General features: G+C 37.0%; 2 protein-coding genes and 1 long non-coding RNA gene across 4 annotated transcripts; all 3 read right to left on the bottom strand.

Annotated features, from left to right (window-relative positions):
• Positions 1-259: 259 nt before the first annotated feature.
• LOC103512577 (protein angel homolog 2-like) lies at positions 260-3,439 on the bottom strand. Of its 2 annotated transcripts, XM_008477352.3 has the most exons (3): positions 3,155-3,439; positions 1,914-2,024; positions 260-1,577 (listed from the first exon to the last, which is right to left on the bottom strand). In XM_008477352.3, exon 3 carries the CDS (start codon positions 1,546-1,548, stop codon positions 328-330), a length of 1,221 nt encoding a protein of 406 aa, XP_008475574.1. In that variant the 5' UTR covers positions 1,549-1,577; positions 1,914-2,024; positions 3,155-3,439; the 3' UTR covers positions 260-327. The 2 variants fall into 2 exon arrangements, with proteins under 2 accessions (XP_008475574.1, XP_026681812.1); XM_026826011.1 differs by having other exon boundaries at positions 260-2,024.
• Positions 1,970-6,485, bottom strand: LOC103512579 (cyclin-dependent kinase 7). The gene is made up of 6 exons (XM_026826008.1): positions 6,221-6,485; positions 5,818-5,877; positions 4,347-4,628; positions 4,000-4,127; positions 2,639-2,785; positions 1,970-2,024 (listed from the first exon to the last, which is right to left on the bottom strand). Exons 1-6 carry the CDS (start codon positions 6,272-6,274, stop codon positions 1,970-1,972), a joined length of 726 nt encoding a protein of 241 aa, XP_026681809.1. The 5' UTR covers positions 6,275-6,485.
• A 3,249-nt stretch (positions 6,486-9,734) lies between these two features.
• Positions 9,735-10,362, bottom strand: LOC113468802. The gene is made up of 2 exons (XR_003392425.1): positions 10,321-10,362; positions 9,735-9,891 (listed from the first exon to the last, which is right to left on the bottom strand). It is a non-coding gene; the product is annotated as an uncharacterized LOC113468802 (long non-coding RNA).
• Between the last annotated feature and the right edge of the window lie 5,128 nt (positions 10,363-15,490).

The following is a 15,490-nucleotide window of genomic DNA, read 5'->3' as shown; positions in this document are numbered from 1 at the left end:
CTTTGCTCGGGACATTTGATGTGACGTCATCGCCTACGGGAGCGTATGCCGTAACGTCAAAGTTCGCGATTTACCGGTATTTTTTAAATCGATTTATCTCGGGATCTAGAAGTCGTAGAAGGAAAAGAAAAATTCCGTTGGTCCAGTTATAAAATTTCTTCAAGACTTAGAAGCTTAGATGATGATAAGGATGAATCCCAATAAAATTATTTTAATTTATTTTATTATTTTAATATCTTGAAACCCAGAAAACCATACATGCTGTTTGTTTTTTATCCACCTTACACTAAAACTGACACATTTGGCAACATGCTATGAGCATAGGTACTACAGTATTAAGAATGTAGCAACTACAGGTAGATGATCAGAGGGACAAAATTCATTTGGCATACTACAGATATACTCCTCACATTGCTCAGGTGTTGGCAATGGTTTGTAGGATACTAACTGTAGTTTGTTTTCACATTGGATAGGACATTTGTTGTCTCTATTGTAGAATATAAAGTCAACAAACACCCAATCATCATGGTATGTGCTTGCTACCTGGCCACACTCTGTTTCAAATACATTGTGCAGGTCTAGAGAATGTGAGAGTTGTTTGGATAGGAACATGTTCTCAATAATCTGGTTGGTGCCTTCCTCTACTAACTCTTCATTGCGGAGATACAATCTGTTCAAATGATTCCGCTTTTCAAATTCTTTCACATAAGAGGATTTATCTGTAATACCAAGTGCTGGAGGCAGCATGTCTCGGGCATTTAAATGATATCTTGTGTCATCTTCATCCAGTGGCAATAGTGATCTCTTGTCAACACAGTTTAGATCCAAATGTCCTTCTGTTATGAACTTGTACACAGGGGATGTTTCATTGAAATTGAAATCTCCAGTAATGACCACAGGGCGGAAATTATTTTCACTGATGAAAGCCTGACAGTCTACCTCTGTAAGTAACATTTGAATCTGCATGAGCTTGATATCATGACGTCTCTGATTGAATAAGATGTGAGTGGTAGCCACTACCAGCTCCTTGTTAGTATTACTAACACAGAATGTAGCAACAATGCCAACATTATGCCTATCAAGCTGCTTTACATTTGGTTTGAAGTATTCAAGACAGGAATAGCTACACAAGCTGAACTTTTTCTCCATGTAAAATATAGCACATCCATCTACATTGAAACTTGTTCTCTTCTTATACAAATATTTATAGCCATATGTTTCCAAATATTTTGCAAGGTCTCCAAGGATAGTTTCTTCAACTTCTTGGAGACAAAAGAAATCTGCATTGCTATCCCGTAACTCTTGATAGAGAAGCTGCTTTCTAAATTTCCAATTCAGATACATTTGATTACTTCCAGTGTACAATTCTGTATGTCTTTCCAGAAGAGTTTGAGCCAAGATATTGTAGCTCAATATTTTTACTTGGGAACCTCTCTTCATCTTTTCACTTTGGATAGGAATTTGTTTCTCTTTTCTAATAACCGACAATATCTGTTTTGCATTGGAGTACTGATTACCAGGACTGCTGCAGGATGCCATATTGAGCATTGGGAATATTTTTCCTGGCCTTCTCAGTCCTGTAAGAGTGAAAATTCTCAGTGATACTGTGTAGTTCATTTGAATAAAAAGGTCAGCTTGGTTGGCAGTGATATAACAGATAAACTGAGTTTTTTAATATTATCTTGGAAATAAGTATGAACCATACATTCCAAATGTCACACAGTTCAAAGTTTTGACTGATTTTTGCATACTTTATTATGCATTCATTTCAATTTGATATATTTGTCAACTGATATTGTCTCAGATTTCATAATTTATGTCAATAATTTCAAAGATTAGTACCCATTCCAGTAATACCAAATAAATCATTGATACTTCAAAAAAGTAAAGAAAATAAGTAGGTACTTTCTTACTTGGTCAAAGAACTCAGCACATGGTCATTGAATAATTTCTTTTGGTGGTGCAAATTCTATTTCTTGACTGCAGTGCATTGGTTTCTCAAGTTTATATTAGTCAGTAGATACCTAGGTGAAAGAAATAAAATAAAGCAAAGTAACAAAAATGCAACTCAATAAAACAGCAATGGCAAAATCAAAATAAAATGGAAATAAAGCATATGCAAATGAAAATAAAGTATAAAGCTATAATGTTTTGAAATTAATGAATCATTCCAAGTTGTGTTCAAAGATCTAAAGAACTACTATGAGAGTGGATGGACTGTTCAAATCTCACAGCAAATCCAAAAGCAAGATATCCAAGTACGGTACATACTTATTTACATTTGATCATCTAAATATGTAAGTTTCTACTCAAAGTTTTGACAAGGTAATATGAACATGAACAAGTAGGTATGAGGAAAAGATAAGTAATTAGACAGATAAAACACTGCACACATTTTGTTTACACATAATTTATAATGCACAATATTTTGATAAGAAAATACATAATGTTTCACAATTTAGAATCACACACTAATAGAGTCCACTACCAGTACATTTCTTTGGTTAAACTAAAAATATGGATAATTTTGACTTGAAATTACTTCCATTAGGTACTTACCTAAAGTAATCCATCTTGAGGGTTGCCGTACAGTCGGCCCGTTTGGTCGGATTCGAAATTACTTCCATTAGGTACTTACCTAAAGTAATCCATCTTGAGGGTTGCCGTACAGTCGGCCCGTTTGGTCGGATTCAGACAGAGTAGAGAAGAAATAACAGCTAGCAGATCATCACCAGCTGCGGTGAATATCTCGTTCAGAGGAATACCAGGGAATACTTTGATGATAATTTTGATTTAAAATATTGTATTCTCTACCAAGATTTAGTCCAAAGTTATCTCAATGTTGTATTCTTTTTTATTTTTGATCACTGGATAATTTTGATTTAAAATATTGTATTCTCTACCAAGATTTAGTCCAAAGTTATCTCAATGTTGTATTCTTTTTTATTTTTGATCACTCCAAGTAATTTGATACATTGCCAAATAGGAGTAACACACCATATTCTTAATCATCCGTCTGAAGATTGTGTTTATCCAAATTGTGACAACATTGATGGATTTTGAATTTCTTTTTCTTTTGCCCCCGATTTTGTTAAATACTCCAAAATAGAAAGATTACTTCAAAACCATCTTGAATATGGAAAATTGTTCTCACCTTGATTGAATAGGTGCTAGAGAAAAACACTAGTTCAAAGAGTTTGATGGAAGAGAGAATGTTATTGAGTGATAAAACAATTTGTCCATGGATACGATTACCATGACTGGATGGATCCTTTGCGAAGCAACACCATTGAACGTTCTTAACATTAAATTGAACACAGTAAAGAAGGCATTTGATTAATCTAATAAGATTAATAAAATTACTTCACGAAAATTACCTTATATTTGAAGTTTTTACAAAAAAATATCGATATTTTCCAGATTTTTTCTTCGACTTTTTCAAAAAGTTCCGCCCTTCAATTTTCTTTTCAACAACGAGCACAAAAATCGATAAGGTCGAAACATTCAAAAAACTTTAACGTTAAAAATTTTCTCTAGGCAAAAGGCCGGGGCTTACCAATTTGAACTTTTTTTTACATACCTACGGTGAAAATATTTTCCCAGCCAGCATGGCAAAATCCATGCGTTGCAGGTGTTTTTTTCTTAAACCTTGGGATTGAACTTTTTTTTACATACCTACGGTGAAAATATTTTCCCAGCCAGCATGGCAAAATCCATGCGTTGCAGGTGTTTTTTTCTTAAACTTTTAACAAATATCCCGTTGTTTCTTCTTCGCAATTTGCTGGCAGCCAGCCTAGTTAGCGTATAGGTCGCGGGTTCGATTCTCGCCCAGGGCGGATTTTATCCTAAACACCCAAATAATAATAATAATAATAATAATAATAATAATAATAATAATAATAATAATAATAATAATAATAATAATTTTAACTAGGTACTGGTTAAAAAGAGTTGAAAACGTTCACAGCTTATATACTTAATTTGGAAATTTTACATTACCTGTACCACCTGGTAACAACTTGATGTGTGTACAACCGAGTAGGTGAGCCGAAAAATTTGGCTAAACCAAAATCACCAATTTTGAGAACACCCTGTTTGTTGATGAGCAAGTTATTTGGCTTTAAATCCTGAAAGAAAATATATCATGTTGTTGTTTTTTTTTCTGCTTTGAGTTTTAACCACAGTTGACATTTTTTATTATTTTTTTAGCTAATCAACCTTGTTTATTGACTAAGCTTATTGATGAATACAATTTCCATTTTTACTAAAGCCCTTATCACCATATTGCATGATAGAATCTAATACATTAACTATGTAAATGTATGAGTGTTTTTTTATAGACTCACTCTATGTAGAATCCAATGATCGTGTAAATATTCAAGTCCCCTGAGTGTCATGATAGCATACGCTTTGATATTGCTTGGAGTGAATACAATAGTCGGGTCCTTTATGATCACCTCAAGGTCTGTATCGACAAATTCAAACACTAGGGAAACATTTGACATGTATCCAAATACATCGGTGAGTCCAAGCACATTCTCGTGATGTAATTCCTGAAGCAGTTTGATTTCTCTGAGGGCAGTTCTGTTGATTCCATCTTTGGCATCGGCATGTGTTCCAAGTTTGATCTGAAATAACAATAGATTCTTGAGTGGAAGGTAACCATTGTATGAGGTTAAGGTGTTAAAAACCAAATAACCCAAAGAACTTGTTTGTTTGTTTTGTTTTGTTGTTTTTTTTTATTATTATTATTACTATCAAGAGGGAAAATGATAACTAGAACTGACTTGGGTTGGAATTCCGAATCTGAAGCTTCAAACAGGAAATGTCCTAGTGTCACTGTTCACCTGGGACATCTCACAAACTTAGTAATGAGCAGTGGATGGGATGAATCCATCAAGTGATTTACCTTTTTAACAGCAACAATCATGTCAGTCTCTATATCTCTTGCTTTGAACACAGTGGCAAACTGAAATAAAATAATTGAATGATGAAATTAGTGTAAGAAAATATTGGGCAATTTTCTTAAGTAGTATACAGTGGCGTAGCGTGGTCTAAAGTCAAGTGTAAGGCGTGTAGGGCACTAATTTCCATCACCATGCACATTACTAAATAAGTCATGCACATGCTTCTTCATAAATATTTAAAGTCAATATTAAAGGGTATTTGAGTAAATTTTGAGTGTGTGGCCGCCATACACGCCCTACATGGACGCTACGCCACTGGTAGTATACCAAAAGGTCATTTTTCACCTCACCTACATCACAAATTTGATATTCAATTCTTGTTCATACATCCCGTTTGCTTCTCCACATATTCTGTTACCAACAGCCACCTGTTACAATCTGGTAGTAGGTACTGTTTTTTCAATGCTGAGTGCACTCTAATATACCAAACAGAGCTAGCAAAAATATTGGACCCACCAAAAAAGCAGTTTGATTTCTCTAAGGGCAGTTCTGTTGATTCCATCTTTGGCATCGGCATGTGTTCCAAGTTTGATCTGAAATAACATTGGATTCTCGAGTGGGAGATAACCACTGGATGAGGTTAAGGTGATAAGTACCAAGAGAGAAAATGATAACAATCAGATAAGTTTTTTTCCCCCTCTTAATTTCAAGTTGTTTTACCAAGTTCCATTGTTGTGCAGTTAGGTAATCAATTTATTTTTAGGTAGCCATATTCTCAAATAATAGAACTGAGGTTAGTGGGTCTTCCAAGACTTGAATTGACTGAATTTCCCAGTGTCCCTATTCATCTTGGACATCTCACAAACCTAGTAATGAGCAGTGGATGGTATGAATCCATTAAGTGAGTTACCTTTTTAACAGCAACAATCATATCAGTCTCAATATCTCTTGCTTTGAAAACAGTGGCAAACTGAAATAAAAATAATTCAATGATGAAATTAGTGTAAGAAAATATTGGGCAATTTTCTTAGCATACCAAAAGGTCATTTTTCACCTCACCTACATCACAAATTTGATGTTCAATTCTTGTTCATACATCCTGTTTGCTTCTCCACATATTTTGTTACCAACAGCCACCTGTTACAATCTGGTAGTAGGTACTGTTTTTTCAATACTGAGTGCACCCTAATATACCAAACAGAGCTAGCAAAAATATTGGACCCATCAAAACTTGATCTGGATTCTTGTCCAAATTATGGATGTTGTGGGCAGGATTTACTGACCATATTATAGGAGGCAATTTTGCTACTCACCTGTCCCTCTCCCAGGAAATCAATCTTTTGATAACGATGAGATCTGTCTGCCATTTTTGAAGATCAGAATTTATTTCCAGTGATGAGACTTTGGCTGTTTATGAATTACTCCATTTTCACATTCAACAATCAGACAAGCAGGTAACTAGAAGCAAACAGGACAAGAAGGTACAGAAACAAACTTAGAAGGTGAAGAATGTCCAAAATCCACTTCTTATCACAGAAAGATGAAAAAGGCCGGAAAGTTTGCAACTTTTTGGACTTTCAACTTTTGAATTTTTTAAAATTTAAATTTAAACTCAAAAGCCCGCCATCAAATGGAGGAGGGGAAACGTAAAAAAATCCCGCATATTTCGAACGAAAAATCCCTTCAAGCAAGGCGCGTTCACATTTTCGCCTCTACAGGCGTTGTGGATTGGGGGTCAGCCGGTCAGCTAGAATCTAGAATCACTAGAATCAGCTAGATTTTAAAATCTAGATTCTCATGTTAAAATGTACTTTGTACTAACGCATAATCGCAGTTGCAAGAAAAATATCCAAAACTGAAACACATTCCTGTCAACATGAGAACAAACATGAAAAGTTAAAAAACCGTAGACCCGGGGACGCGGGAGTAAAAATATGGTGGGATTTTTTCTTGACATTTTTATTTTCCCTTTCCCCACCCTTTCATCACTTTCAACTCCTCAACACACAACTTTTTTAAAATTTAAATTAAAACTCAAAAGCCCGCCATCAAATGGAGGAGGGGAAACGTAAAAAAATCCCACATATTTCGAACGAAAAATCCCTTCAAACAAGGCGCGTTCACATTTTCGCCTCTACAGGCGTCGTGGATTGGGGGTCAGCTAGAAGCTAGAATCTAGAATCAGCTAGATTTTAAAATCTAGATTCTCATGTTAAAATGTACTTTGTACTAACGCATAATCGCAGATGCAAGAAAAAACTCCAAAACTGAAACAAATTCCTGTAAACATGAGAGTATAAAGAACAAACATGAAAAGTAAAAAAACCGTAGACCCGGGGACGCGGGAGTAAAAATATGGTGGGATTTTTTCTTGACATTTTTATTTTCCCTTTCCCCACCCTTTCATCCCTTCCCCTTCCACCTTTTTTTCCTTTTCATGGAGGGCTTTTTGAATTTTTTGTCCTTTTCTATTTTTCGAGTTTGGAAAGTGTTTTTTCTGATTTCTTTTTCGTTTTAGGTTTTTATTTTTTTCTAAATTTTTTATTCCCTGATTTTTTTATCAATAAGTTGATCTTTCTTCTTTTAAAAGAACTCTTTTCATTATTCTTGAAGCAACCAGCACCTTCCTCCCTCAAATAGGCTGAACAGCAAGAGTTGAAAGTTGGATCATTGTTCTTTGGGGATAATCTATTCACGTAAGTTTCACAATGGAACATTGGAACTGTTTTCTTGATAACTATAGTTCCTCACAACTTCAAAGCTTTTCAATCTTTCCACGGATTTTATCGGTCACTGAAATATGTTCTGTTGAAACTTGGAATGTGACGTTACTGAAACTAGTAAGTATTCTGCCAAAACTAATCTCCGTCTACAGTCTCAATTGAAAGGCAATTTGAGCTTCTACACAAGTACAGATGTATGAAAAAGGTCCAAAAGTGAGCTGAAGACTTGGAGATCAGTGTTCTTTGACTTATTTGTGCTAACAAGGATGCACAAAACACCCATATCCCTTTAAATTTTCCAATAGTTGGTTGTTAAGTGTGGTTCTGTTTAGAATAGCCAAAGGAAAGTACTATCGATCAAAAGCAACCTTAGCCTGAAGAAGATTGGAGCAGAGAGCATAGTACATAGAGCTTTAATGTGATTTGAAGTTGTCATTTCCCTCTACTTCCTTGAGGTTGTGGTTATATACCAGGTTGGGTTAGGTTTCGGACTTTTTTTTCTACAGTTTGGCATGGGAGTGGTAGGTAAGTTACCACTCTAATGCCAAACTGTAGAAACATCCTGTCTCAACCAGTCCAAACCCAACCCGGTACATAACCACAACCTGTGCTATGCTTGCCACTTCACTCTGTTTCAAGCCATATCTAGTGGTGTGGTAAGTAGTTGTTAGTTTGGTTATGTAGTTCACAAATGTGACAAGGATGCAACACAAAACGTTTGGTTAAAACAGGTGCTGCGGTTGGCGGTATAGTGACCGCTTTTTGGCGGTTTTCGACCGTTTTTTGGCGGTTTTCAGCTTTACTGACTAAACGGTTAGAGATATTGTAAAAGTTACTATAGAACAAAAAATTAGCATCATTCAATAGGATAAGGAAAGTCGTGTGGTGGGGTAAGGCTTTGCTAGGACTGTGAAAAATTTGTTCAACATTCCTGTCACTGTTAGCAACACTTCTACTCCTGCTACAATAGAGTCAACATCTATCTTGGTCTGAAGATGATGTCCTGAGTGACATCAAAATGCATTTATATGTTATAGCTACTCATTTTCCTCACGAGGCTAAGTGGGCCCCGCAACAGTCAGTCACGGAATCAATCATTTGCATGATACAAATTTCTTGACCCCGCCGGGAATCGAATCCGGGTCTCCCGCGTGCAAGGCGAGCGCAGTGACCACTACGCCATGGGAGCTGACATCGCCGGAGTTTAAACTGGGTTTAACTCTTGGATTAAGAAATCTGATACTTAATCCAATAAACTTTGACCAAGTCAACTGTGGCTTCCGCCATTGGCCATATTAAAGACCTGGTCCCACGTGTCGTGAGTTTCATTTTTTTTTTCGAATGTCCTGTAGGCAATGTGATTTAATTGAGAGTGTTCACACTACACACGACACGATTTTTTTTCCGAACAACAACTACGAGCGCAGTGACCACTACGCCATGGGAGCTGATATCGCCGGAGTTTAAACTGGGTTTAACTCTTGGATTAAGAAATCTGATACTTAATCCAATAAACTTTGACCAAGTCAACTGTGGCTTCCGCCATTGGCCATATTAAAGACCTGGTCCCACGTGTCGTGAGTTTCATTTTTTTTTTCGAATGTCCAAATCTGGTGTGAACATCACACGACTTTCTATTACATTAAACTTCTCAACTGTAAGTCGGACAGTTCTATTTTTTTCCGAACAACAACTGGGAATCGGCCTTACCTCTCTCTTGTAGGGCAAATTTTGATACCCAAAAAAATATTGGTATTGTCTTGACACGCATGTTATTTCACATTTCGATATGTGAAGAACATATTTCACTTTCTGACCGACACGCGTGAGGAATAATTCTCAAAAGATGAACGAAAAAGCACAATGAGTGTGAAAAAACCTCCGTGTGTGATCAAGGTCTTTCCTATTATAGGTAATATGTTTTTAGTTATTTTTTGCTGAAATGTGCCTGACTTTCAACTCTCGACGTTCGCGCGCTTCCCAGCATGCTTGATATGATAGTGTGATCTTCGTGTATTAAGGAGCGCGGTAGCGCTCCGCCCCGCCAAGTCAAGAAAGTTTGACCGCGCTACTAGAGATATTATACGCGACAGGGAAATTACTTTGAGTTGTATATGATTCTAGATTTTTAGATGATTCCTTTCAGACTTCCAGATTTTCCAGATGAAATTCTAACGTTTTGTACTCTCATAATTCTTGCACCATTTCCAAGATGTGTGGTTGAGCTTGCTAGAAATTCAATCGCTTGGGTTGAGTCCCACCTGAAAACACAATAAAAAATAATTAAATACAAGTTGGGTTTGGGTTTGTTAGTAAAAAAAAAGATGTTTAATAGAGGGAAATCGAACTCTTCAGGTCTTATCGTCGCGAAAGTGATCAAAAAAGTAAGGATAGGGGAAAGCTAGTCGTTCCGAGAATGAACCTAATGTGTTTAGGATGAAATTCGCGCCGAGCGGGAATCGCCAAATAGGAGTAACATCAACATCTGACCGTACGGAAGTTTGGTATGCCTGTGCTTTAGGAAAAGTTAGAGTATATTGATGGTAGACTTAGTAACTTTGTGAAGGTTCATTTTAAGTATCTAAATATGAAAATAACTTTTATGAAACAAAACCAGTGAAGAGTAAAAGTTATTTTCATATTTAGAAAGTTAGAGTACGTAATTAAGTGTTTCCTCTGTGTTCACTTACCACTCTCAGGATCAGCCAGTTTTCTCTTGAGATTGTGACTGAGAGCAGTTTGATTTCTCTGAGGGCAGTTCTGTTGATTCCATCTTTGGCATCAGCATGTGTTCCAAGTTTGATCTGAAATAACAATAGATTCTTGAGTGGAAGGTAACCATTGTATGAGGTTAAGTTGTTAAAAACCAAATAACCCAAAGAACTTGTTTTTTTTTTTTTTTTTTTTAAATAATACAAAGGGGGCCAAATAACCCAAAGAACTTGTTTTTTTTTTTTTTTTTTTTAATTACTATCAAGAGGGAAAATGATAACTAGAACTGACTTGGGTCGGAATTCTGAATCCTAGTGTCACTGTTCATCTTGGACATCTCATAAACTTAGTAATGAGCAGTGGATCAGATGAATTCAGTGATTTACCTTTTTAACGGCAACAATCATATCAGTCTCAATATCTCTTGCTTTGAAAACAGTGGCAAACTGAAATAAAATAATTCAATGAAATTAGTGTAAGAAAATATTGGGCAATTTTTTTAGCGTACCAAAAGGTCATTTTACATGTGTCATCTACATCACAAATTTGATGTTCAATTCTTGTTTGTACATTGTTTGCTTCTCCACATATTCTGTTACCAACAGCCACCTATTATTATCTGGTAGTGTTGAACATTGTTTCCTCAATGCTGAGTGCACCCCAATATACCAAACACAGAGCTAAACCAGTGGACCCACCATAACTCAATCTGGACTTTTGTCCAAATCATGGAGGTTGTTAATTGGGCAAGATTTACTGACCATATTATAGGAGGCAATTTTGCCACTCACCTGTCCTTCTCCCAGGAAATCAATCTTTTGATAACGATGAGATCTGTCTGCCATTTTTGAAGATCAAAATATTTCCAGTGATGAGACTTTGGTTGTGAATTACCTACTCCATTTTCACATTCAACAATCAGACAAGCAGGTAACTAGAAGCAAACAGGATAAGAAGGTACAGAAACAAACTTAGAAGGTGAAGAATGTCCAAAATCCACTTCTTATCACAGAAAGATGAAAAAGGCCGGAAAGTTTGCATTGATGGACTGTCCAAAACCCAAAACTATAAAACATTATTATTGCAAATTAAATACCTAGTTGAAAATATTGCCTGATAGCAAAGTTGCTATCCAACAAGCTCTCCAAAATAGGTTATCAAGACGACACACGCCAGGTCGCGGGTTTGATTCCCGCTCAGGCGGACTTTATCCTAAACAGGTGAGGTTCGTTCTTGGAACGGCTAGCTCCTGTCTTATTTCTCTCTTCGGTTTGGAGAAAATAAAACCTCCCTTGTTATAATTCAATGTGTCAAACCATCTTAAATTAAATGATTTCCTCTTCCTCCTATCCTTTCCTTTTCGATTTTTTTTTCATCAAGTTTCCATTTATATTTTTGATCGACAAAAAACTCAGAACATACATTTTTTTTTATAAATGGTATACCCATCCGTATAAGCAGAGCTTGTGCTACATGTGCCACGGATGGGGACTTCATTTATAATATTTATCTAGTTTCAATTTCATTCTATAAAGCTTATTTAAGCATAGCAAAAGATTGTAAAGATTAAATAATTCATCAAGACATTCGATGACAGATTTGGTGACGATAGGGCCTCTGTTGTTACTCGTACAGTTCTCTCTATCACTACAGTAACATTCTCCATTAGTTATTGAAATTACATTCTTTTTTCAGTTTGTTTTTCGTTAGTGTTTCTTTTCCGACTTTTCTCTATTTTCTTCTTTCAAATCTCTAATTTGAGTTCCCTCTTCATTCCCCCAGGAGATGAAGGCCCTCCTGTATCAAGCCATGGAGGAGGCGCCCTCTCTGGAGACCACAGAACCAGAAGTTATATCCCGGTACTTCCGAATGTTCGATGAGAACTTCTTCCACTACTGTGACAAGGAACTGAAGAAGATCAATCTGTTCTATTCTGGTAAGTACCAACTAAAATTTTGCACCATTTCGATCATGTGTCCTTAATGTTCTTTGAATGCCTCACCTCCTTTCTTTAAATGCCCCATCGGCCTGGAAATTAAGGCCGATTTCGTCCAGGTCACAGTGATAAATTGCTTAACCTCTCTCAAGAGAGGAGCAACCAGACTTATCCAGTCTAGTTAGCGTGGAAGGTAGCGCGTCTGCCTTGTAAGCGTTAGGTCGGGGGTTCGATTCTCACCCGGGGCGGATTTTATCCTGAAGGGATAAGGTTTGTTCTCGGAACGGCTGGCTTTCTAATATCCTGTCTTCCTCCTCTCTTCGCTTTCGGGACGATAAGACTTTAGCAGTTACAGTTCCCTCTGTCAAACCTCTTAAAAAAGGCCGATGTCAAAATAGATCAGTTGCGCTTACTTGGGTGATGTTTCAAAGTCATAGAGCAGGGAAAATGAGGACCAACGGAATTTTTCTTTTTCTTCTACGACTTCTAGATACCGAGATAAATCGATTTAAAAAATACCGGTAAATCGTTCACGTTCTCGTGTTCTCGTTCTCGTGTACGATGTACACGTTCTCGTGTACGATGCTTTAAACTGCGTTTGCGTTTATCTGATGAGCTCTGGATTACACTATTCTGACCTTTCACACGGGTAAAATATTCTGCCAAAAAAAGTGATTCCCATGTTTCAATTTCACGATATTTTAAATCTGAATGTTATTGAGAGTTTTTTTTTATACCTATATATTTTTTAAGAGGTTTGACAGAGGGAACTGTAACTGCTATGGTCTTATCGTCTCGAAATCGAAGAGAGAAGGAAGACAGGATAGGAGAAAGCAAGCCGTTCCGAGAACGAACATTATCCCATCAGGATAAAATCCGCCCCGGGCGGGAATCGAACCCGCGGCCTAGCGCCTACAAGGCAGGCGCGCTACTAACCAAGCTAACTAGGCTGGCTAATTTCACGATATTTTAAATCTAATTCTTATTGAGAGTTTTTTTGCAACGGTTAGTACATAACTTGGACTTGACTTTATCATGGGCACTCGTTGTTGAAAGTCCAGAAGAGGGTAGGTACTTGTATTGTCTACCGCGGCTGTTCTACTACCTAACCTCTTCTGGGCTTTTAATACCGCAACGAGTGTCCATGATAAAGAGTAAGTCCTCTTAAGTAAGATCATATTGTGATGAAAAAATAACTTTAAAAGGTCGAAAATTCAATTTTTAATTGCCGTTCTAATGAAAAAGTTCAAAGAGTTGTGACGTCAGATTTCACGACGGCCTAGCGCTTGCAAGGCAGACGCGCTACCAACCAAGCTAACTAGGCTGGCTCGGATTTAAATCGGGCAAACCGTTCGAGAGTTGTTGCAGATTAAAGCGAGCCATGTTTTTGTCTCGCATTTCTTACTGTATTTCTTTTATTCAAGAACTAAGCATGGGGTCTTGTGTAATCTTCACATTATATAAGAAATAAGAATGAATGAATAGAATACCTTATCAAACTGAAAAATTTGCCACATCGGCCAATTTTGTTCCCCGAAAAATTCGGAGGAAGACAACGTCCCCCTAAAAGACTGTTCCCACTTGTCGTTCGAAAAAAAATCGTGTCGAGTCGGAACTCTCTCATCTGAATTACATTGCCTACAAGAACATTTTGTGTCGTTCGGAAAAAAAATCGTGTCGAGTCGGAACTCTCTCATCTAAATTACATTGCCTACAAGAACATTTTGTGTCGTTCGGAAAAAAAATCGTGTCGTGTGTAGTGGGAACTCTCTCATATTGCATTGCCTACAGGACTTCCGGGGAAAATCGGACGAAACTTCGTGTCGTGTGTAGTGGGAACTCTCTCATTTTGCATTGCCTACAGGACTTCCGGGGAAAATCGGACGAAACTCACGACAGATTGGAACGGGCCTTAATTTTTACCTCGTCCTGTTGGTTAGTTTCTGTACTCGGTCTTGTGGTCTACTGTGCAGAACAATGATGCGTTGAGTCCACCCTGTGTGTTATTGGTGTTATTACACTTATTGCCTATTAAACTAGCGGGAATTTCGTTCTACGCCCAATTTTGTTCCCCGAAAAATTCGGAGGAAGACAGCGTCCCCTTAAAGGCCTGTTCCCACTTGTCGTTCGAAAAAAAATCGTGTCGAGTCGGAACTCTCTCATCTAAATTACATTGCCTACTAGAACATTTTGTGCCGTTCGGAAAAAAAATCGTGTCGTGTGTAGTGGGAACTCTCTCATATTGCATTGCCTACAGGACTTCCGGGGAAAATCGGACGAAACTCACGACAGATTGGAACGGGCCTTAATTTTTACCGCGTCCTGTTGGTTAGTTTCTGTACTCGGTCTTGTGGTCTAGTGTGCCGAACAATGATGCGTTGAGTCCACCCTGTGTGTTATTGGTGTTATTACACTTATTGCCTATTAAACTAGCGGGAATTTCGTTCTACGCCGTTTTAGGTAATTTCCGTAATCGGTCTTGTGTGTAGTGTACATTACAATGTGTTGAGTCCACCCTGTGTGTTATTGGTGTTATTACACTTATTGCCTATTAAACTAGCGGGAATTTCGTTCTACGCCACTGAGGTTGAGACTATTCAATTTCTGGTTAGAAAAATAGTAGAAAAAAACCTGTTGATTTGTTTTAAACATTAAAATTTTCATTGGTCAGTAGAAAGTCAAAGTGCTGTCTGCTTTTCACTTTTTTTTTTTTTTGTTCCCCAAGACCTCATGTAGGTTTTAGTGTTTTTTAGTGCGTTAAACCCATTGGAAAAAGTGTTTTGTGAGAAGTGTCTTTGTTCTAAGCTCGGTGTACTTTTTAGGGTCGGGTTTTTTCATACTCTTCTATTATTGAACTGACCTTTGTGAACTGACCTCAAATTTTACTTTCTTAATACCAGAGGTCCTTACATGAGCTCTCTCGTCCAACCACCATTTAGCTGCTTTCACCCAACCATGAAACTTCTTGCACAATTTACTTGATAACTAGAAGTAACATTTAAAGCTTTGGGTAAATAAAATTTCAAATTCAGACTTATATTAATTTTAGGTAAGTAGGTAATTAGGTAATTTAAAACATAACGCCTGTGTAAAGCAAAAGAAAAAAATATAATTTAGTGTTTCCTCATTATTTAAACACGATTCTTGGAATCTCAACCGAAATCTAAAAAAGTAAAAAGAGAGAGAAAAAAAAAAATAATAATAAAATAAAA

This window comes from Diaphorina citri, unplaced genomic scaffold (genome assembly GCF_000475195.1).
Source record: "Diaphorina citri unplaced genomic scaffold, Diaci psyllid genome assembly version 1.1 scaffold855, whole genome shotgun sequence".
Lineage (NCBI taxonomy): Eukaryota > Metazoa > Arthropoda > Insecta > Hemiptera > Psyllidae > Diaphorina > Diaphorina citri.
The sequence above is the reverse complement of the archived record's forward strand: the minus strand, read 5'-3'. Positions and strand labels throughout refer to the sequence as shown.

What these genes read in the sequence shown, in the direction of transcription:
- LOC103512577 (XM_026826011.1), bottom strand. Translation starts at nt 1,617, where the DNA reads ATGAACTACACAGTATCACTGAGAATTTTCACTCTTACAGGACTGAGA.
- LOC103512579 (XM_026826008.1), bottom strand. Translation starts at nt 6,274, where the DNA reads ATGGCAGACAGATCTCATCGTTATCAAAAGATTGATTTCCTGGGAGAG. An exon ending in ATTTCCTGGGAGAGGGACAG is followed by an intron (nt 5,878 to 6,220) that starts GTGAGTAGCAAA and finishes TTTTTATTTCAG; the next exon opens with TTTGCCACTGTTTTCAAAGC. An exon ending in GTTGTTACCAGGTGGTACAG is followed by an intron (nt 2,786 to 3,999) that starts GTAATGTAAAAT and finishes TTAAATCAAAAT; the next exon opens with TATCATCAAAGTATTCCCTG.